Source organism: Lampris incognitus, chromosome 3 (assembly GCF_029633865.1).
Source record: "Lampris incognitus isolate fLamInc1 chromosome 3, fLamInc1.hap2, whole genome shotgun sequence".
In the NCBI taxonomy this organism is placed as follows: domain Eukaryota; kingdom Metazoa; phylum Chordata; class Actinopteri; order Lampriformes; family Lampridae; genus Lampris; species Lampris incognitus.
The window spans coordinates 69052240-69076015 of NC_079213.1; the positions used below are offsets into that span (position 1 = coordinate 69052240).

Here is a 23776-nt window from a genome sequence, read left to right on the forward strand (position 1 = left end):
TTCCTGTATATTTCTACATAATTTGTTCATTTCTTGTTTATCTTTCCTTTTTCTTTTTTCTTTCCTTTTGTTTCTTCTTTTTTTTAGTGCCATGAATATACAAATCTAGTACAAAAGGCAAGAAACCCACAACAAAACAAGGGGGGGGAAACTGATCCTGCACTGCACACTAGAGACACTAGAGGTCCTCAAAGGACAGAAGTCAGATCAACTTGGGGCAGCATCATTAATTTAATATGAATCATTAAAATATTTAAAAAATAATATCAAATATACATTTAAAAGACTCTGAACTTAATGAGCTAAAATATAACACATTCATATTACCGGTTAATTTCTGGAGTAATTTTCAAAGGCAAACGGTAAGACAGTGCTCAAGATGTGATATGGATAATCTCAAATTCAGTAGAGTCGCAAGACTATTTGTAGTGAAGTTTATTTGCTAATTCGTAAAAATAATTTCTGTGAGCTCGAGTCTCAATTCAAACCACTAACATTTCTCTGATTAGAACTGCATGTTCCACGGATGCAATGAATATGCCCTTCCTCGTTCTTTGAATCGAGAGTCATCCATAAAAAATACATTTAGAATGTATAAAAAAGTAATCTCTACATCTGAACACTACGAAATACTGATGAATATCGAGAAAAGAGTTTTTTTTTAAAAACTGCCTCATCTGTGCCACGCTACTCCCAAATGTCTGTAATCTTAATACAGGTGCATGACAGGGTAAACAAGGGTTGTTCCCGCTAGTGCAAAAATCAACTAGGAAAGGACTGTGAGCATTTTGATCATCTCAGCTATTGTAATGTTAACACCTCAGCTGGCTTAATGCATGCTCAATAATCCGGGTGAGAAAATCAAAGCAGGTTGAATCAGTTCATCTGGATACAATGTTTACTGACAGATACTACGTTTCATCACTCAACCAAGTGACATCTACAGTCACTTAGACGCCACGTAGTCGAGTGATGAAACGTATCTGTCAATACACGTCGTATCCACATGAACTGATTCAACCTTCTCTGACCTCAGCTGACGTGTACACCAAGCTACACACTACTGTAGTTGCTATGGTGATAAGACGAGGCGTTAGCTTGCTAAACTGGCTTTCTGCACTGTAACATCACAGCCACGGGTGGGCATAGTTAATGGGTAAAAAGTTAGTGTGTAAAGCTATAAATTACAACAGTACATTGATGCAATCAATGCATGAAGACACTTATCAGTCACAACACTTGGCTTCTGTTGTTCATGGTTTACACCAGACCGAGAGAGGAATACTTATTTGGAGGGAAAGCAACGGATTGGGGGGGGAGGGTAGACTGCTTAGTGGAAGCTAAGCATTATTTCTTCGCACTAAATGTTCGTTAAAACATCACCCTCAAGAGAACAATCATTGATCAGCATAGATTTGGTGAGAAATAAATGCTTGCCACTAATACTCTTCTTCTTTAGGGCAAGTCTCTCTAGTGCAGATATGCGACCTCCCTGAAAAAAAAACTCATCTTAAGAGTACATGATCATTATGGTAAACAGCCATTAACACAAGGTGTACTGCAGGAGGGAGTACATGCATTTCGTCAATGTATGAGTCTTTCCTGGGAAGTGCTCTCTCAATACTGTTTAATATTTACACAATTTCCAAGAAGTGCTGATTGTCAGATAACATACTGTGAAAAGTTAAAGTGAATTACTGTGTGGGGGACATTAAATATAAAGATGCTACCAGCACATCATAATACTACAAAACACTTTAAAGATGCCGGACAGAAAATAAACGTTTTCTAGCCTAAATTAGTGTTTCTGTTACAAAATACTACAAATGCAACAAAATACTCTTGCATTTTGCTCATACATTCTGCTACACAGTTTTGCATTGGTGATTAGATTTTGATAATAATGATGTTAATCTGATTTTTTTTCATTTTTTTTATTATCAAATTACAAGCACATTCTACTACCTATCAAGGTAGGTATACTGTACCATAGGTTTCTACAGTATGGCTGAATTAACCAGACTGAATCAGCAGGCAGTTGCCTGAAGATTAGGAAGCAGCAATTTTACTCAACTTTCCAGCCTTTATCACTCCCTTGACATGTTTGTCTTCCCTAACCTTGACGGGTTACAAAGCAATCACTCAGCTGTCAAGAGTAGAGTACCACACCTTCACTCTGTCCTTGTTTTACTCTGGAACACCACAAGCACTTACGGTGGTCCCATAACTAGGATAAACGAGAGTAAAGGCTACTCTATCTGTAAACATTAAAGGACCATTACAGACACCGCAGCTGTATTTCCACACCTTTCTCAACCCGTCCTTCCTCTTTAAGGCTCACACCTGCTAAAAGGCACAGCCATGGACATATCCACCAAATGTGGAGGACAGGGAGTCCCCCCCCCCCCCCATTTTTCTCCACAATTTTACTTGGTCAATTACCCCACTCTTCCAAGCCGTCCCGGTCACTGCGCCACCCCCTCTGCCAATCCGGGGAGGGCTGCAAACTACCACGTCTCCTCCAATACATATGGAGTCGCCAGCAGCTTCTTTTTACCTGACAGTGAGGAGTTTCGCCTAGAGGACGTAGCTCATGAGAGGATCACGCTATTCCCAGGCGCCCCGACCGATCAGAGGAGGCATTAGTGAAGCAACCAGGACACATACGCACATCCGGCTTCCCACCCGCAGACACGACCAATTGTGTCTGTAGGGACGCCCAACTAAGTCGGAGGTAACATGGGGATTCGAACCAGCGATCCCCATGTTAGTAGGAAATGGAATAGACCGCTACACTACCCGGACAGGACAGGGAGTCTTGACACAGCAGAATGGACACGGATGTCCGCAAACTGTCAGATTAGTTTTACTCCTGCCCCACTGCCTTTTACCTCAGGAGCAAAGGTAAGGCTGGGACTCTGGGATTATACTCAAATCCCCTTCAGACACTTCCCCAAGTCCATGAATGTGGACAAGTCCAGAAGCTTGTGCAGAAAACAAACTGCCTTATCTTGTTCACTGTGTACAGGTAAAACAGTTCAAAGCACATCAGTTTAACTGGACACAAGCACACATGGGCATCCATGGTACAGTTACAATCACTGGAAGCTGCAACTTTGGTCAGAGTCAATGTGCCATAAGAACATCTTTATTTATTTTTTGGCTTTGTTGTCTGTTGTCCCCTGTGTGCCGCCATTTGATGAGGCAGTTGAAGGTCGGATCTTGGGATTGTTGAGTGTGGCCTCAGCGTTGTCAGGTCGAGCTTTGGCAGTCTCTGGACGGGCTTTAGGCTCTTTCTTTGGTGGGGTGTCAGGCTCCCAGAGGAAGAACTCGTGGAGGAGTGTGTTGACTGCCTCAGGACACTCCATCATCACCATGTGGCTGCCATCATTAAGGATCTTCAGGAAGGCCATCAAAAGGATCTGTCAGAAAACCAAAAAGTGTTGGAAAAACCTTGAAGACGTTTGAATCAGAATCTCTTTTTTGCTAGGTATGACCTGCATACAAGGAGTTTACCTTAGTCTAAGGTGTAGTGAGCACCGGGACTGCTATTTCTAGTCTAACAGCATAACATTTAAGTCAACAACACCGTACAACAGCAAACGAAAAAGAAAAGTGATATTTAAAGAAAAAAAACACAAGGACGTAACAAAAGATTGCAGATCACAAAAAGTTGAATCAGTTCATCTGGACACAACGTTTATTGACAGATATGTTTCATCACTCGTCTAAATGACATCTTCAGTCTCAACTGAATGCAGGTATCCCCACCCTTATAAACAATACAGTGGTATAACCATCGAAAACAATGATCGGTTTCATATGCAAATTGCCATGACCATTAACCAGAGTTACAATGGCAATGTGTAGTGTTCACAGAGAATTTGGGAATATTTGCAATCACAGCATTGTAAGATGGCGACAGATGTACTCTTAGGCTCCCCCCTCGGTTCAGGGATGGTCGTTCTCTCTTAACATAGATGGCCTCTTTGACTCCCAGTTCAAACCAGCGTTCCTCCCTATCAAGGATGTGCTGCACACCCTCATCCTTGAAAGAGTGGCTACTGGCCTGTAGATGGGTGTAGACTGCAGAGTCCTGGCCTGACATGTTAGCTCTCCTGTGTTGTGCCATTCTCTTGGCCAGCATCTGTTTAGTTTTCCCAACGTGCAAGTCACATCAATCCTCCTGGCACTTAACAGCGTACACTATATTGCTCTGTTTGTGCCGGGAGATCTGATCCTTGAGGTGGACCAATTTCTGTGTGTGCAGTGTGTTTTGGGTTTGAAAGTAACTGAGATGCGGTGTTTGGAAAATATACATCTCAGCTTTTCCGACACTCCCGCCACATATGGAATCACCACTGGTTTATGCGTAGGCAGCTGTTGTCCTTCTCCTGTCTTCAATTGGCTGGTGCACTGTTTGGGCGTCTTCCTGGCTTTGACAAATGCCCAGTTAAGATAACCACACTAACCATGGCCTGTTTAAACAGGCCAAAGATCTGATGAACTGATTCAACGCCCCAAGGATTGGGTTGCCCAGCACAAACAGAGCAATATAGTGTAAGCTGTTAAGTGCTGGGAGGACTGTACTGACTTGTACACAGGGGAAACAAAACAGAAGCTGGCCAAGAGGATGGCACAACACATGAGAGCTAACACGTCAGGCCAGGACTCCACAGTCTACACAATCTCCAGGCCAGTGGCACTCTTTCATGGATGAGGATGTGCACATCCTTGATAGGAAGGAACACTGTTTGAACGGGGAGTCAAAGAGTCCATCTATGTGAAGAGGGAACAACCACATCTGAACTGGAGGGGCTAAGAGTACATCTGTCACCATCTTAAAATACGGGGACTTCAACCATTCCCAAATCCTCTGTGAATAGTACACATGGTGATTGTAACGCTAGTTAATGGTGATGGCAATTTGCATATGAAACTGGTCGTTGGTTTCGGTCGTTATGCAACTATATTGTTTATAAGGGTGGGGTACATGCAGACAGTTGAGACTGGTCACTTGGATGAGTGGTGAAACGTTTTTCTCAATAAACGTTGTGTCCAGATGAACTGATTCAACGTTCTATGATTTCCTTACCTGGATTATTGAGCATGCATATAGATGAAAGATTACAGAATTTAAGGACAAAAATCAAAGAAACCAAAAATTGCAGCACTGTGCATTTTTGTAATTATGCAGTTTTGGTGTACAGTGTGCAAAAGAGCAGATGTGTAACAGAGTTCTTGAGGAAGGGTGGCAAGATGGATACGTGTGTTTTGGGATTTTTTTTCTTTTTATATTTTAAGGCTTTTCTTAAAACAGTGAGACAAATCAACAAAAACAGTCAAGTAACAGGTAAACTCAGACATGTGCAAAAAAGGTAAAATTAAATGAAGAAATAAAGTAAAATAAAATAATAGTAAAAGGCTACCAGAGTGTTCATGAGTGATATGCCTTAGATCTTGCCATGAGAAATTAGCTGGGTGAGTTACTCATCCTCCCCCAGCCTCGTCTAGGTAAGCAACAAATGGGTCCCAGATAGCTTTTTAATTGAATTGGTTCTCAAGGGGGGCGGTTCTCAAGTGGTTAGCGCGGTCGCCTCACAGCAAGAAGATTCTGGGTTCGAGCCCCTTGTAGTCCAACCTTCGGGGTCGTCCCGGGTCGTCCTCTGTGTGGAGTTTGCATGTTCTCCTCATGTCTGTGTGGGTTTCCTCCGGGTGCTCCGGTTTCCTCCCACAGTCCAAAGACATGTAGGTCAAGTGAATCGGCCATACTAAAAAATTGCCCCTTGTTATGAATGTGTGTGTGTGTGTGTGTCAGCCCTGTGTGATGGCTTGGTGGCCTGTCCAGGGTGTCTCCCTGCCTGCCACCCAATGACTGCTGGGATAGGCTCCAGCATCCTCACGACCCTGAGAGTACGATAAGCGGTTCGGATAATGGATGGTTCTCAAGAAACTGAGTCTTTCCATCTGTATGACTGAAATCATGTAAGCCACCCACCTCTGGAAGGAAGGGGGAGAAAGTGATATCCATTCCCTCAAAATGAGTCTTTTGGTGACAATCATCCCCAACATCAAGGAATGATACATGGCTGTAGGAAAGCACAGAGTGGATTGTAAGCAGCCAAAGATGGCAATTCCAGCTTCCAACTGGATGGTTCTTTTATAGGCCTTTGAGTACCAATCGAATATTTGGGACAGAATCCAGTAATAGCCCTTTTCGACCAAAGTAGCTCTGGTTCAGGCACCGGTTCCGTTCAGGATTCTGAGAACCTTGGTGTTGTGTGGCGAACGGGCCCGCGTTTCGACCAGTTTTTAGCGGAACCTTTGTACGTCATCAACGGGGGACTTTGTGCGTTGCACACCGGATGTAAACATTAGCTACAGCCCACTGAAACCCACTAGCTAAAAATAATATGGCATCATATCATGTCGTCCAGCTCCACTTTTGGACAACTCTTTTTTATCGTCTTGGTAGTCCTTATTAAGTTTTTTTTTTAAACTTGTTGATAATTTTTTCTTGCGTTCGAGTGAACCCATTCTTGGCCATCTCTTCTACTAATTCGCCAGACAGCTTACTCTTTCTCGTGCTACTCTCTAGTTCTTCCTGAAACTCGGGAGATGCCCAGATAACAACCAGACAGCTCTTTCCGACCAAAGTAGCTCTGGTTCAGGCATCGGTTCCGTTCAGGATTCTGAGAACCGGTTGTATGGCGAACGGGACCGCGTTTCGACCAGTTTTTAGCGGAAACGTTGTACGTCATCAACGGGGGACTTTGTGCGTTGCACACCGGATGTAAACATTAGCTACATCCCACTAGCTAGCAATAATATGGCATCGTATTATTACGTCGTCCAGCTCCACTTTTGGACAACTCTTTTTATAAAACTCAATGCAAATGGGATTGAGTATATAAAAAAAAGAACAAAACACAGGGGAAAACATGTACAGGTAAGGAGTGATTTTTTTTCTTTACAAAATCATTGATTTGTGAAAATAAAATTAGGCCTATGGGGTGCTATATAGTCAAACCATTTTTTTCCAGTATAAGGTTAATTGTTCCAATTCGTGATTGACAGGTGCTGTTATCCTCTCCATTTTATAAACGTCCATTGTAATTTCCATCCATGTGTTTAAAGTTGGGCTCTCTTGTGATAACCATAAGAGTCTTTTTACTAGCCACCAGCAGTATATTCATTATAATAAATATACTGCTGGTGAATTAAGAATTTCAACCGTTCTTGGGGTATATACCCAAAATATATGGTCTTACTATCTAGGAGTATTTTGCATTTGAAAATGTCTTGTGTATCGCTCTCCAATAGTCTTTGATAACAGGGCAATCCCTGAAAATATGGCAGTGGTTTGCATTTTGGCTTCCACAGTTTCTCCAGCAAACAGGGAGGTTACTATCATAATATGATTTCTGAGAGGGTGTAATAAAATACCTTATCAGGTTTTTCCAACCAAACTCCCTCCATTTCTGCGAACTAGTACACCTCCATATTGTTGTCCATTCTTCCTCAGATATAATTGTCTCTCCTTCCTTCTCCCATTTTGTTTTAATGTATAAAGTCGAATGTATTTTAAGATTTAACAGACCCTTATGAAATGATTCTTCTATCAGTATCTGAATTATATGCTTTTCTAAACAGTTCTGTCAGACAAGTACTTGCCTCAGTTACATTTTTCATCTTCATATTAACAATGTTGCATCTTCAGATACCGATAAAATTCTTGTTTTTCAGATAAGTGTTTCTTTTTAATTATTTCAAAACTCAGCAGTGTTCCTTCTTTCATTATATTGCATAGAGCTTTTATTCCTTTAGCTGTCTAGTCCTTAAATCTAGTATCTGGCTTATTTGGTGTAAAATTTGAGTCATATGCACACCATTTACGAATTACAATATCTCTCTCTAGTTTATATTCTTTTATAATAGTTGTCCATATTTTGAGAGTGCATTTCACCCATGGGTTATCCATAGTATTTATATAACTTTGTAGATTGTTATCAGCCAAGATTGCCTGTATGGGGATGGAAGATGTCCTCTCTTCATTGTTTTTCCTTTGAGCATCACATGATGAGTTACACCAGCATATCATAGCTCTCATCTGTGCTGCAAAATAATCATCTCTAATAGAAGGTACGCCCTACCCCCTTTTTCTTTGGCCAACTGCAAAGTTTTGAAACTTTTACCTTGCCATATGTACCTTGATAACATTTTGTCCCATTCATTGAAGTGGTTTGGGTTAATCTCTATTGGTTGGGTCTGAAAGAGATACAATAGTCTGGGCAATATATTCATTTTAATGGATTGAATCCTTGAACTGAGACTAAGGAAAGGAAATAGGTTCCATCTTGTTATGTCTTCCTTAATTTTTTTAGTTATAGGCGAATAATTGTATTCTGATAGTTTTGCCAAATCTTTTGGCATGTTGATGCCCAAATATTTGAAAGACTCCATTTGCCATGTCAAAGGGTATTTATTTTCAATTTTTCTTTGTGCGCTATAGTTATATGAAAGTAATTGGGTTTTATCTATGTTGATCACCTGCCAAGTCTTAAACTGCTTTAATACTACCCTGATCATAACAAATATCAATGGGTACAATTCAAAGTCTAGTAATGATGTCCTGCTAATGGACCTAGAATGCAAGCTTAAACAGTGGCTATCTAATATCCAGGTGCTTACTTGCTAATGGAGGAGACTTTAATGTTGTTTAAGACGAAGCTGTTGACAGGTGACCCCCATGTCAAAGTTATAATCAAAATTCCTCTTTAAAGCTGTTCATGGGTAGATTTTATATTGTAGATATATGGAGAGAAGAATTTAAAACGGACAAGAGTTTATACTTGAAGCAACAAGGGTGGCTCTGTCAGGCTTAAATTGCTGGCTTGTTTTTAAAAACTTGCCAAAGGATTTGTGTACAGTCAAGGTGATGGCAACTCAACTTACAGACCACAAAGCCATCTACATTAATGTCAGACTTGTGTCTGATTATGGTAGTATAAGAGGTTGCCCTTTCTGGAAAATGAATAACTCTGCTAAAACATGCTATTGTTAAAATGGAATTGGAACAGATTATTACCTTTTACTGGAATGAAGCACAAGTTGAGGGATTGTTTGGTTGTAATTGGGAGCTCCTAAAATATGAAAGTGGTAAATATTTAAGGCAGTATGGAAGTGATTATGCCAAAGGCCAACACACCATGGAAGAGAAGGTGGTTTCTGAAATTACTTCCCTCACTAATTTGCCACCAGAATGATGACTTGTATAGAGAGGGCTGAGGGAGCCTTTGTAAGATCCAGGTTGAAAATGGCTGGAACATGGAGAGCAAATGTCAGCTTTTTTTTTTTTTTTTAATTAGAAAATCAAAGAGCAAAATATAATATTTTGTCACAGCTGAATATTAATGGGTCTTTTACTGATAATGCAGATGATATATCTAAAGTTTGTTATAATTACTATTATAATCTGTACAGATCAAAGTTCAATGAAAGTAACTTTACTTTGTTTAGTCAACATCTCAATGAATTTGATCCTATAAGTAAGGAGGACTGTTTATCATGTGAAGCTCCAATATCAGGGGGTGAAATTAAGGAGGGCATCCATTCACTCAAAAACAAGAAATTGCCTGGTAATGATGGTATCACTGCTGAATTTTACAAATTATTCTCTGATTTACTCACACCATTTCACACCATAAGGTCTATTCAGAAAATATCCAGAATTCCTCTCTTCCTACTACAATGACACAACGCACATATGACACATATGTTTAATCCCCAAACCAAAGAAAGATCTGCTTCTGCTGGACAATTGGAAACTTTACTCAATGATTATAAAGTGTTTGCTAATATTTTAGCTAAAAGATTCAAGCAGGTCTCAAACTCAATAATTGATGAAAATCAATCTGGATTTATGAGCGGTAGGCATTAACAATAATATTAGATTGGTCTTAGACCTCAGACTATTCTGATCTAATTCTAGACAAAAGTTTAATATTTTACCAGGACTTCTGCAAAGCTTTTGACTCCATAAAACATCCTTTTATTTTTTTATTGTCTAGAACGCTTTGGATTTGGGACATCTTTTTGTAATGCTATGAAAATTCTCTGTGTTAATGGTAATAGCTCAGTGTTAATGGTAATAGCTCTAAAACATGGGACAACTCAAAGATTATCTCTACAGAGGGGGGTGAGACAAGGTTGCCCTGTTTCTGTTTACCTTCTCCTCCTGGTGGCTCAGGTTTTTTGCCATTATATTAAATCCAGTAGGTTAGAGGGTATCTCTGTTGCTGATCATAATCTTCTTATAAGTCAGTTGGCAGATGATACAAAATTATTTCTTAAAAATGCCTCTCGGGTAGAATCACCTATAATGATTATTGATTTATTCTCTAGAGCTTCAGGTTTAGGAATGATTATTATATTAGAGGGACCGCTCAGGTTGGACGGTTTGGAGACAAAGCAAGAGAGACAAGATTGAGATGGCTTGGAGCTTGTGGAGAGAGATGCTGGGTATATTCAGAAGGATGCTGAATATGGAGCTGCCAGCAAAGAGGAAAAGAGAAAGGCCAAAGAGGAGGTTTATGGATGTGAGGACATGAGGACATGCAGGTGGCTGGTGTGACAGAGGAAGATGCAGAGGACAGGAAGAAATAACGGATGATCCGCTGTGGCGACCCCTAATGGGAGCAGCTGAAAGTAGTAGTAGTAGTCTCTAGAGTTTCAGGTTTATGCCTGAATTTGGATAAGTGTGAGTTATTTGCACTGAAAAACTGTAATGTGTCAATTTGCAACATTCCTGTAAAAGAAAAAAGTAACTTATTAAGGGATTGTTGTAGCTAAAAACCCCAAGGACAGAGTTACCTTGAATGGAGCCCCAGTGATTGATAAATTAAAACATAAATTTAATATGTGGTTACAAAGAGATTTGTACTAAAAAGCGCATATGCTCATATCCAAGACTGAGGGAATATCCAGGCTTATATATATCGTTTCATCTGTATTTTTGGATGACAAAACCGCTAATGCCACTGATAACATTTTCTGTGGAAAAATCGAGTCCATTATATCAGGAAATCTGTAGTTTTCAGCTCTATTAGTAGTTTAGATTTTCTGGATTTTTCTTCTATGAGTTATACTCTGAAGATTAACTGGTTAAAGTACTTCTTGTCTAACAGCTCATCCATGTGGAACATTATCTCTAAAACGGTCTTCAATAAGGTTGGGGGTCTTTCCTTCTTGTTAATGTGTAATTACCAAATTGACAAATTCCCTCTTAAACTATCAGCATATCACAAGCAAGCCTTTCTGGCATGGAAATTGATTTACAAGCACAACTTTCTCCACACCATTTTCATATATGGAATATTTTATACAAGCACACATTTTATACAAGTATTTTCTTTAGTAACTGGTTTGATAGAAATATTTTATTGGTAGGACAGCTGCTGAACTCTCAAGGTTATCTCATGACATATGACAAGTTTATTGTACATTTTGCTTTTCCTGTAACACCCAAAGCATTTGCTATAGTGATGGCAGCTATCCCCAGTGGTTCAATTTCCTTATTGCAAGGTACTCAATATCCTTTCGTTATTCCTTTAGTACATCCAAATGAAACAATGTGTGGAAGGGTTTGTTTCACATAATAAAAAGAAACAAAAACAATAAAGGCTGTCCGTACTGTTTTTCATAGGGAGTTTACCACTTCTCCTTATGTTGAAGCTTGCTGGTCCCAGTTTGATCAGAATATTACATGGGAAAAAAGTTGGACAAACACTGAGATTCTTCAGCCGACCACTGCGCACCCTTGTTATCTGCCGATATTGCCATTATCTACCGTTAGGCTATCTCCTCTCTTCTTCCTCTGGAATGTCACGCACCCATTGATGTCGTCACAGTTTGCACTGAAAAACCTGCTATTTTTTGGTGCCAGTTCAGAACTAACTTTTCAGGTTCGCAACCAATTTATTTTTGGTCGAAATGCTCTGAACCGTTCAAAAAAGGGTTTGCGACCTGGCACCGAACCCGTTCCCTGTGGGTGGACAAGGGCGATCAGTGAAGGGCAGAACCAGAAAATGTGAGACAGTGTGCTCTCTGTCACTTGACATTTGTCACACATTGGTAAGACAGAAGGATAAATCTTGTACAATCTGGATTTAGTGTTTTGGGATTTTAACCATACACATTGATTTAAAGTGCAGGAAAAGTAAAGTAAAGGAAAAGTTTGGCTGCAAAATACTGCAGAAGGAGAATTTTGCCAACAATTTTGATAATGTATTGGGTTTGAATGTGGCAGTAGGGAACCTGGACAAGATGGGACCAAGCAGTGCAGAGCAAGTTCTCATGGGCAGAGCTTTGGGGGGCTGAGGCCCATTGTATCAAGTTCCTGATCCAGGCTATCTACGGTGTTCTACCAAGCCCATCCAACCTGTTCTACTGGGGGAAGGTGGAGACACCAGCATGCACACTGTCTTTCAAGAGAGGAACCCTGGGGTATATTATCAGCTGCTGTTTGAAAATCCTGGGCAAGTGGCGCTACTGTTGGTGCCATGACCAGATCCTGAAGACCAGCGCAGACACCATCTGTGGCAGGATCAGCCATTTCAAGCACCTCTGCTCAGCGAAGAAGACCATTGCTTTCGTCAGGGCTGGAGAGAAGCCAACACCAGCTGTCAGGACCATGTCCTCAGGCCTACTTATAAAAGCACAAGACTGGGAGCTATAGGTTGACCTGGGGAAGCAAGTTCCCAGAGACTGTCATTGTAACAACTCTGAGACCAGACATGGCACTGCTCTTGGAGGCCTCCAAGCATGTTGTCCTCTAGGACCTCACCCTCCCGTGGGATGATTGCATCAATGAGGCCAACAAGAGGAAGAGGGCAAAGTATGCTGAGCTGGTGGAGGAGTGCCGTAATAACGGGTGGTGTGCGAGCCCATCGAGGTGGGATACAGAGGGTTTGCTGGTTGGTCCCTCTGGAGGGCCTATAAAATGCTGGGCATTACAGGGGCCAAGCGAAGAACCATCAAGTTGGTCACTGAGGCAGCCGAAGTGGCCTCAGGGTGGCTGTGGATCAGGAGAGGTGATCTGTGGGTTAGGTAGTGCTACCTGGACATAAGCTGGAACTTGATCATCTCTGACTGGGTCACCTGGGTGAGGGTGTCTGATTGTTAAAAGAGCCGAAACACCCAAGGACCCCGGGTTACATCACTGAGGATGTGTCCAGGTGCATCGCAATATGTGTTCTAGAAAGCAGTATTTTTCAAGATACTGTACTTGTATTAACCCTCCATGTTATTAAGCTTTCTTCTCATCTGGGCCACTTCATAGTATGGCCCAGGTTTCATTGCCTCATTCAAATATTTGTCAGGCGAAAGAAGTCAACACAGGATCCATAATTCAAAGATACAGTTGGGAATATTTTCCAAACAGGTAAGATGGATGAAGCAGATTATGTGTCATGAAATGTGGGTACACAAAAATCATTAGGTCACCACACCACATAATAAACACAGTCAAGAATCACCAAGAAGGGTGAATTCTGACTATGACTCACTTTGAACACTGGCATAAGAAGGCTGAAGATCCACTGTTATAGCTAATAACCCACCCCCGCCTCACCTCAGCCATGCGCTGGTCCTCTTCAATGGGGACAAACTTGTCGTGCATGCCATGTACCAACAGGATGGGAACTGTGAGTTCAGCATGGTACACCTCATCGCCCTCCGGCCAATACTGCCCACTCATCATGGCACGCAGCACGAACGACGACACATTGAAGGCGTTGTTCTCCTTCAGCAGCTGCTTCTCCTTTGCACCCTGCTGAGCAAATCCAGCTCTTTTGGAGGCAAATTAAAAGAAAGAAAAGAAGAGGTACATTAGGCTTAGTTGTGCCAAAATAGATGTTCATGAAGTGCCAGATGATTTGGGGCAGCATAATATGTCTCGTATCCTGTTATTGCCCCCCCCCCCCACAAACACACACACACACTTATTCCTACTTGAGAAAGCTCCAGGCCAGTAAAGGAGAAAGGCAGTGCAGCACACAGGTGGGAAGGTTGAAGATGGAGCAGAGGCTTGGCTCCAGAGCTGTGGGACCTCCTCCATTTATCATCACCATCTTATGGATCTGGTCTGGATACTCATGAGCCAGGAAGGTACAGAATGACACACTGGATGAAGAGAAGAGAAGAGAAGAGAAGAGAACAGAGATTTTCTTCCTGCAGTTTGAGGAGAGGCCCACTTTAGCTCCGCTGTGTCAAGTAAATATTGTGATATAAATCAGTAAATTACCCATAAGAGTGTCCGACAAGAATATTTCTCTTGCGTGCATATCGCTTGAAGATTAGCCGTATGTCCTCAGCCAAGGCATAGAAGGTGTACGCTGCAGCTATCTGGGGCGCAGAACTGGCTCCATGACCGGCCAGGTCTGGGGAGATCACCTCATAGCCCAACCGTGAAAAGAAGTCCAGTTGGCTGCCCCAGATATCTAGCGAGCCTCCCACCCCATGGATGAAGAACAACGCCACGTCTGAGTGTGTCCCTTTACACGATGTTATCTTCCTCTCGCAGTCGATCACCACCGTGCGTTTGGGCTTCCGCCTGTGTCTCCTGGGTGGCTGCGACTGCTCAAGTTGCCCCGGACCACCTGGCCCCCCCGGCTCGGAGATTCCTTCTTTACCTGCTGTCTCAGCGTCAGCCTTTGCCTCAGGGTTAGAGGCAGGTGGTGAGGAGCTGTGGTTGTCAGACAGCTCCACCTCTACCATGTTGTCGGGCTCCGTTTCTCCATTCTGGCCGTTTGTCAGCTCTGTCCTGGCTCTCTCCCCCAAGTTCTCAATCAGCAGCTGCCCGTTGCGGTACACTGTGATCCTACGTTTACAGCTGATTCTTCCACCCTGCCCACTAGGTTCCTCCACCACAGGCCTGTCGGGAATGATGTGCCGCACCCGCAGGACCCGGCCCGGTTTCACCTCCACAAACTCATAGCCATCGGCGGGTTCTGAGGCTTCAATCGGAACCACAACATTTGCCGACTTTCCAGTCAGGCAGCATAGAAGACCATCCATGAAACTGGTCAGCATGGCTGCCAGTCTGTGGGAACAGAAACCTTTGAACACACACACAAATGTACACACACACACACACACAAATATAAAGACATGAATGCACAAATGCACAGATAAAAAATACATACATACATGTGAACACACTATTGACTCCCACACCCAGAAATAGCAGCACATATAAATCATAACAGAAATCATGTATACACACATATACCCACATTCAACTGCTCCTTCTTTTTAAATCTGTAGAGGCCACAAGGACACTAAAACTTGAGAATTAAAGCTGAATGAACTCAATAAACTAACAATAATTTTAGCTCTAATTCTGTTGATAAATTGTTGAGGGGCTTTAAAGTTTCAATACTCTCAACATGGCTTTTTTTTTTGGATTTCCCCCCCTTTTTTTTTTCCCCAATTGTACCCGGCCAATTACCCCACTCTTCTGAGCCGTCCTAATTGCTGCTCCACCCTCCTCTGCCAATCTGGGGAGGGCTGCAGACTACCCCCACCAGGGGGACGTAGTGCATGGGAGGATCACACTATTCCCCCCAGTTCCCCCTACCCCCTGAACAGGCGCCCCGGCCGACCAGAGGAGGTGCTAGTGCAGCAACCAGGACACATATCTACATCCAGCTTCCCACCCGCAGACACGGCCAATTGTGTCTGTATGGAAGCCCGACCGAGCCGGAGGTAACATGGGATTCGAACCAGCGAGCCCCGTGTTGGGAGGCAACAGAATAGGCCGCTATGTCACCCGGACACCCCCTCAATATGCCATTTTTAACACCCTCAGTAAAGTCTGTTGCTTAACTATCATAGTACGGCATGTCTTTTAAATGCTCAGCCAAGTAACATGATACATCTATTTATATTACATTTGTGTATTTAATTGATGTTTTTTATGCATTGATTTCCACTTAAACTCGATGTCACTATGTATAGCAAATGGAAAAGCAGGAACCGTCTAATGTGCAGTATCTAAAGTGATACAGTTCATCCCACCCTTTAAAATCTGGCCACTTATTACAACTGAAACCTCTGCTACTTTCTTTTGGACATTGCTGAGCAGCTCCCTTCCATGGCATGGCCCAGGGGGCGGGTATTAATAGAAACTAACAGTAATAGCCCTCTGAGTTAAAGCCGGCTTCCATGTGTTCAAGCCGCACAAGCTCGTATCCCTTTCACACTGATGATGGTCAGGCAAGCCAGACAAAGCCACATGCTCGGTTTGAACCATAAAGGAAACAAAAAAAAAATCATTTAAAGTAAAAGTGACAATAGCACTGGTTTGAGATATCTACATCATTTAAAAGAACAGTCCAGAAAACGTTAAAGAGAATTAAGGCTACAGAAACGCGATGGACAGAAGAGACTGGATTATCACTTTTGCACGAATGAATCTGGTACATGAATGAAATCTTGCAGCTGAGCACAATTCTGTGCACACTACACTGGCAAACCGACACACACACAATCAGCTGCAGCCCTCGTATGTTACGATAGGTAAATTGGTAAACCTTGACATTTATCCATAAGTTACCGTTTTTCACAGATCTTTTTCTAAGCCTCACTGAAAGCAATAAATTGCCTCAAAAGTGCATCTTCTAAAAAGGCCCTGTACAACTTGTCAGTGCATTCATTTCCGGTGACGGGTCAGGGCACCAACACAGCTCTGGTACTCGTTTCAGTTACCTTTGCGGAGGCTGCTCTGTGTGCGTTACTTCGTCACTGGTTGTTGATTGCTTGCCTTCACAACAGCAGAGCAGCCTCACAAGGTCTGTACATCTCTCTGCCGGAGGTATTATCTTACCTTCCTACGAGGAGAGGATTACACATGCTCTCTCTTGCTCATCCTGAAAACAATCTGTTAATTTCCTCCCTGGGAGAAAATTAGTTTTTGTTTTTGTTTTTTGGAGTAGTTTTCTTTCAAAAGAACACAATAAATAGAATAGATTAGGATTACGGTAACAATGTGAACTAGCACCCCACCCCCAGGTGGCTAGCTCCATGGCCATTCTGCTTATACTTGCACATCCTCTGCCCACACAACAGTGATGTGCAGTGCTGTTTGTTTCCTGACCGGGGGAAGCTGAGATAGGCATTTAGCTATCACCGAAGCTGACACCCTCATTTATGTTTTCAACCTCACATCCAAAGGCGAATGGCAAAAGGGCATTTGCGTTGTTTGCATACTGTACACGAGGACATCTTGAGTCACTGACTTGCTGCTTGCGCATCCCCCCCCCCCCCGCTTAATCACTTTTAGGAAGGATGTGATTCAATGATATACTATTTGGACTAACTTTAGACAACTGGACAACTGTTTGAGGTAAATACAGAAAAGTACTCCAAAGCAATTGTTTCTCTTTCCAATCATTTAATGACCCCCCCCCCATTCATCTGCACCTCGGTCCACTACAACCCATTAAATGATATGATGATAAGGAAAAAACTGTAATTTATTATCAAATACTATTACTGCAGATTGCCAGCAGATGCTGTTGTCAGCTAGCCCCAGGTGCGAGATGAATCTCAGGAGTCCATCACATTGATAGCAAATATATGTGATCTGAGAAGGGCACACACAGCACTACTCAGACTGTGGCATCCCTCCTTTTTCACTGCAGTTTCCCTTTGCCTCTGTAATCTAGTATGTGAATTATTCAGTAAGCAGAGGCAAATATGCTCCTGGGTTTGAATTATTGATATTCAGTGAGTCTTGCAGCAGTTAAACCCCCATAGTCAACATCTTGATAACAGTATATCAAAGTGAGTGATTCTCTAGCGATCGCCATCACACCTGTTTCCTGATTTAGACAGAGAAAAGGCGGGCTGCATTATGCGTGATACAAATTGCATGCTGGTTTCACTGCACCGCTTTGACAAATTTCTTCGGACACCCCAAAAATGTGCCAAATAGACAAGAGGTTGCCTTGCATCTAGGGGCGGTGCAAGTGACATGAATTAGGATTTCAGCATTGCATTTACAAAAACTTCTGAGTCCTCCCACAGCCAAATAGGGATGCTGTTCTATGCACTTCATTGTCTGGTCTCTCCCCTTGCTAACTGTACCCCCCCCCCCAGCAGTCTCCACATGGTTTCCTTGTCAACGATGGAATGTGGAAAACAATTATATAAGCATTTACCTCTGTACGAAAGAGTCACAGCAGGGATTGAGCCCAGAAAAGAGCAGAGCTTCAAATGGATTAGAAACAATAACAGTGTGGCATCCAAGTGCTGACAGTAACTGAATTACTACGTGTCAACAAACACTTACAACATCAAGCCCTATGCCTTTTGCAATTCCTCAGGCTGGTCAGTCTAGCTAGTAGGTGAACGCATTAGAATATTATTATAATAACATTCTAGTGCATGAGAAAGGGATGGTCACACTGAAGTTTTGAGAAAACACAGTAGATTTGATGCAGCATGATGTGCCATATTTCAAATATTATAACCAGTAAATGCACGAGTTAGGTCTTCGATGAAGTCTTGAGTCTTGTGTGCCTACACTACAGGTGGGCCAGTTGCTAAAAGCTTTAAAACCTGTAATGAACAACGTTGAGATGATACATGACACTGTGCGACCTATAGCCCAACACGAACGGACCGTTTGGAATAAACGGTCACGAAGAATGTACAGCCAGATAAATTTAGTATATTATACTCTGAATTTAGATTATGATCAAAAAATATACAATTTCTGATAATAATATATTCTTAATAAAAATATTAGGTCTCCACTGAACAAAATTTGAAATTAGATTGTTTTGGCAATGATTTTAGAAAATAAAATAAAATAAAACATACGTTTAACTGGGTGAGGTGCAGAAATGACAAGAAATAGATCAGGCGTGCGCTTTAGGATGAACAGGCCGCTTGCTCGCTAAACGTCTGATTGAACAAACAGGACCAGGACGCTTTCTCTCCTTTATCCTTGTTGTCCCTTCGTCCATTATCCCATATCCTTGAAAAATACGTTTCATTCCACCGGTTTTTATGTTAATATAACCCTTTAACTTATTATTTGATTACAGTGACACTGGGGGGGGGGGGCATTGGCATAATGCTTGCCTGTTGCAGCATGCATGGCACCAAAAGGACGATCAAACGGGGACTACCAAATCAAAAGAAACCACATCGCCCTATAAGAAAGGTGGAAATGCGGCGATACGGCGAGTTCTTACCTTGAAATGCCCAAAATATCCAGGCGCAATAGCGTCAGGTGTACGCTGTTTTGTTTTGAAGCATCGGGGAAACAGACGAGCTATAATCTGTTGCAGTCAATCCAATAATCTAATTTATCTGGATTCCGCTGCCCTCCTCGTAGCCTCGGCATAGCGGACGCGCCTGGACCGGACGCGTTTCAGCGGTTTAAAAAAACGCAAGTCGGGAGCACACCTGCCTGGTATTTCCATGTTGTGGCATCGTGGCGCATACGCTCCCGAGAGTGCACCCGCGCGCCCGCCCGCCCGTGGCGTTTTTAAATCCAAAAAACACTGGACACGCTGCTGAGCCAGTATCCCACTTTCAGTGTGTGTGCCTGTATCTGGCTGGAGAGGTGCCCCCTACCGCTGACTGACGCACGACACGCAGCAGCACAGAGGATCACAGTCAGCGTTGGGCTTTTCCAGCGTCATAGCACCTTCTTTGCCTGTGAAGATAACATTCTGTGGGGCCATCGTTATTCGAGGTCGCAAGGCTCTCCGCGGTCACTGAGGCCTGTTGATGTTTTGCTATTTGCTGTTGGTGTTTTAGCTGTTTTGGGTCCAAGGGCTCATCCGCTCCATGTGCTACGTACTGGCTGGCCTTCACAATCTGGAGGGTCGCCCACTTCGTGCAACCCCCTTGATAGCTTTGTGTTTAACAAGTTATGGAAAATCGTCAATGTCAGAAAAAAACCAGATGATCAGGAAAAATAGATAGATAGATAGATAGATAGATAGATAGATAGATAGATAGATAGATAGATAGATAGATAGATAGACCAAGTTCACCTACAAACAATAACAACAGAACTACAAGTTCATTACATCAGAAAACAAGTTCTTCATACCTTACATATTTACTTATATGCACAAATACATGTAATAATAAACTTTATTTATATAGCACGTTTCTTAACAATGGTACAAAGTGCTTTGCAAAAAACAAAACAAAAACCAGACAAGACAAAACAACATATGAACATGCATACAACTTTGCCCAGTGAGTGGCCTCTTGTCTAAATGGTCTGCTAGCAAGTCAGCGAGGCTTCCCTTCACTGGTAACCTATGTTGAACAGGTGATTTCTGCGATGTAACTTATTTCTTTAAAGGATAGTTTCACTGTAGCTTTTTGGTAATAATAATAATAATGATTTTATATATCCTCCGAGAATTGTCACCTTAACGTGGTGGAGGGGTTTGTGTGTCCCAGTTATCCTGGGAGCTGTGTTGTGAGGGGCAATAGCCCCTGGTAGGGTCTCCCAAGGCAAATTGGTCCCAGGGGAGGGGCCAGACTAAGAGCGATTCCCACAAAAACCTAATGAATTTATATCAGCAGAGTCACAGCACCTCGCCTGGAAAAGGGAAACCGGGGCCCCATCCTGGAGCCAGACGTGGGAGGGGAGCGCGCCGGCGAGCGTCTGGTGGCCGGGCCTTGGCCCATGGGGCCCAGTCAGGCCCAGCCTGAAAAAAAACAACATGGATCCACCACCCCGTGGACCCACCACACGCGGGGATGAGCATTGGGGTAGGGTGCAATGCAGGCCGGGTGGCAGGCAAAGGCGGGACTGGGGCATGCCGACTTCCGGCATCACAGATTGGCCCTCAGGATGTAGAATGTCACCTCTCTGGCAGGGAAGGAGCTTGAGCTGCTGCGGGAGGTGGAGCGGTACCAACTAGATATAGTTGGGCTCACCTCCACACATAGCATGGGCTGTGGTACCAAACTCCTGGAGAGGGGCTGGACTCATTACTTTTCTGGAGTTGGCCAAGGTGACAGTTGCTGGGCGGGTGTGGGGATACTCACAAGTCCCCAGTTGGGCGCCGCTGTGTTGGAGTCCTTCCCGAGGAACGAGAGGGTCACCTCGATATGACTGTGAGTCGCTGGGGGAGAAGGCTCTGACTGTTGTGTGTGCTTATGCACCGAATAGCAGTTTGGAGTATCCGGCCTTCTTGGAGTCTCTGGGTGGTGTCCTGGATAGGGCTCTGCCTCGGGACTCTATAGTTCTGCTGGGGGACTTCAACATTCACATGGGCAATGATGGAGAAACCTGGAGGGATGTGATTGGGAGGAACGGCCTCCCTGATCTGAACCCAAGCGGTGCCTTGTTATTGAACTTCTGTGTGAGTCATGGATGGGCAATAACAAACACCATGTTCGAACATAAGGTAGTTCATAAATGTACTTGGGACCAGAACACCTTAGGCCAAAGACCGATGATAGACTTTGTGGTCGTATCATCAGATCTGCAGCTGTATGTTTTGGACACTCAGGTGAAGAGAGGCGCAGAGCTGTAAACTGATCACCACCTGGTGGTGAGTTGGATCAGATGGCGGGGAAGGCTGCTGGACAGACTTGGCAAACCCAAACGTCTAGTGAGGGTGAACTGGGAACATCTGGCAGAAGCCCCTGTCCGTGAGGTCTTTAACTCCCACCTCTGGAAGAAGTTCTCGTGTATCCCAAGGGAGGCTGGGGACATGGAGTCTGAGTGAGCCATGTTCAAAGCCTCTACTGTAGATGCGGCAGGCAGGAGCACTGGTCATAAGGTTATCTGTGCCTGTCGAGGCGGCAACCTAAGAACCCGCTGGTGGACACCAGTGGTGAGGGAAGCTGTCAGGCTGAAGAAGGAGGCCTTTCGGACTTGGTTGGCACAGGGGTCTCCTGAAGCAGCAGACAGGTAACAGAAGGCCAGAAGGGCTGCTGCTTCAGCGGTCGCAGAAGCAAAAACTTGGGTGTGGGAGGAGTTCGGTGAGGCTATGGAGGAGGACTTTCGGTTGGCCTCAAGGAAGTTCTGGCAAACCATTTGGCGACTCAGGAAGGGGAAGCAGGGCTTGACTCAGGCTGTGGTCAGCCGGGGAGGGGAACTGTTGACCCAGACTGGAGATGTTGTCGAGCTGTGGAAAGAACACTTTGAGGCGCTCCTGAACCCAGCTAACACATCCTCAGCGGAGGAGGGAGAGTATAAAGACTCAAAGGAAGCCCCACCCATATCCCTGGCAGAGGTGTCTGAGGTACCAACGGACCAACTCTTTACCCTTGCGGAAGTGCTGAGGGGGGCACGGGAGTTTGACCAGCCAGTCTACATTTGTTTTTTGGACTTGGAGAAGGCCTATGACCGTGTACCCCGGGGCACTCTGTGGTACTGCGGGAATATGGGGTATCGGGGCAGTTGCCACAAGCCATCCAGTCGTTGTATAACTGTAATAACCTCTAAGAATGAAATAGTGAAACCAAGGTAATGGATAAACTAGGAATATGTTTACTGGAGTAACCGACAGACACATACAGGGTATGTACTCTTCGCTGGCCTAGAGTGTTCTGACCACAGAATAGAGAGCTCTGTGGTTCTGACTTCCTTACTAAGTAACATTGGAATTAGCCTAGTGCGCTACCTAGTGGTTGAGCTGGAATATAACAATAACCAAGGTGAGCGCTGTGTCCGCATTCTCGGCACAAAGTCAAACACGTTTTCGGTGGGTGTCGGATTACGCCGAGATTGTCCCTTTTGTCCAATTCTGTTTGTGATATTCATGGACAGGATCTCAAGGCGCAGCCAAGGTGAGGAGTGTGTCCGTTTTGGGAACCCCAGAATTGCATCTCTGCTCTTCGCAGATGATGTGGTTTTGTTGGCTTCATCAGAACGCGACGTCCAGCGTGCACTGGGGCGGTGTGCAGCTGAGTGTGAAATGGCTGGGATGAGAGTCAGCACCTCCAAGTCTGAGGCCATGGTTCTCTAAAATGGTGGATGGCTCCCTCCAGGTTGGGGATGAGTTGTTGCCTCAAGTGAAGGAGTTCAAGTATCTCGGGGTCTTGTTCATGAGTGAGGGTAGGATGGAGCGGGAGATTGACAGGAGGATTGGCACAGCATCAGCAGTAATGTGGACGTTGTACTGGACTGTTGTGGTGAAGACGGAGCTGAGTCGGAAGGCAAAGCTCTCAATTTATCAGTCAATCTTCGTTCCAACCCTCACTTATGGTCATGAGCTTTGGGTAGTGATCGAAAGGGTGAGATCGCGGATACAAGCGGCTGAAATGAGTTTCCTACGTAGGGTTTCTGGGCTCAGCCTTAGAGATAGGGTGAGGAGCTCGGACATCCGGAGGGAGCTCAGAGTAGAGCCGCTGCTCCTTCGCGTCGAAAGGAGCCAGTTGAGGTGGTTCGGGCATCTGATTAGGATGCCTCCTGGGCGCCTTCCTTTGGGGGTTTACCGGGCACGGCCAACTGGGTAGAGACCCCGGGGTAGACCCAGAACTCGCTGGAGGTCCAATCTGGCCTGGGAACGCCTTGGAATCCCCCAGGAGGAGCTGGAGGGCGTTGTTGGGGAGAGGGACGTCTGGAGTGCCCTACTTAGCTTGCTGCCACCGCGACTCGACCCTGGAGAACCGGCTGATGATGAAAGAATGAATGAATGAATGAATATATATAACTTTGTTAAAAGAAGGGAAGGTAGGGAAAGTGCTCAACAAATCTCTCTCTCTCTCTCTCTCTCTCTCTCTC

General features: G+C 43.9%; 1 protein-coding gene across 1 annotated transcript; it reads right to left on the reverse strand.

The window, feature by feature from the left end:
- Positions 1-3152: 3152 nt before the first annotated feature.
- Positions 3153-15090, reverse strand: abhd8b (abhydrolase domain containing 8b). The gene is made up of 4 exons (XM_056276778.1): positions 14303-15090; positions 14011-14181; positions 13631-13847; positions 3153-3422 (listed from the first exon to the last, which is right to left on the reverse strand). Exons 1-4 carry the CDS (start codon positions 15088-15090, stop codon positions 3153-3155), a joined length of 1446 nt encoding a protein of 481 aa, XP_056132753.1.
- Positions 15091-23776: the final 8686 nt, after the last annotated feature.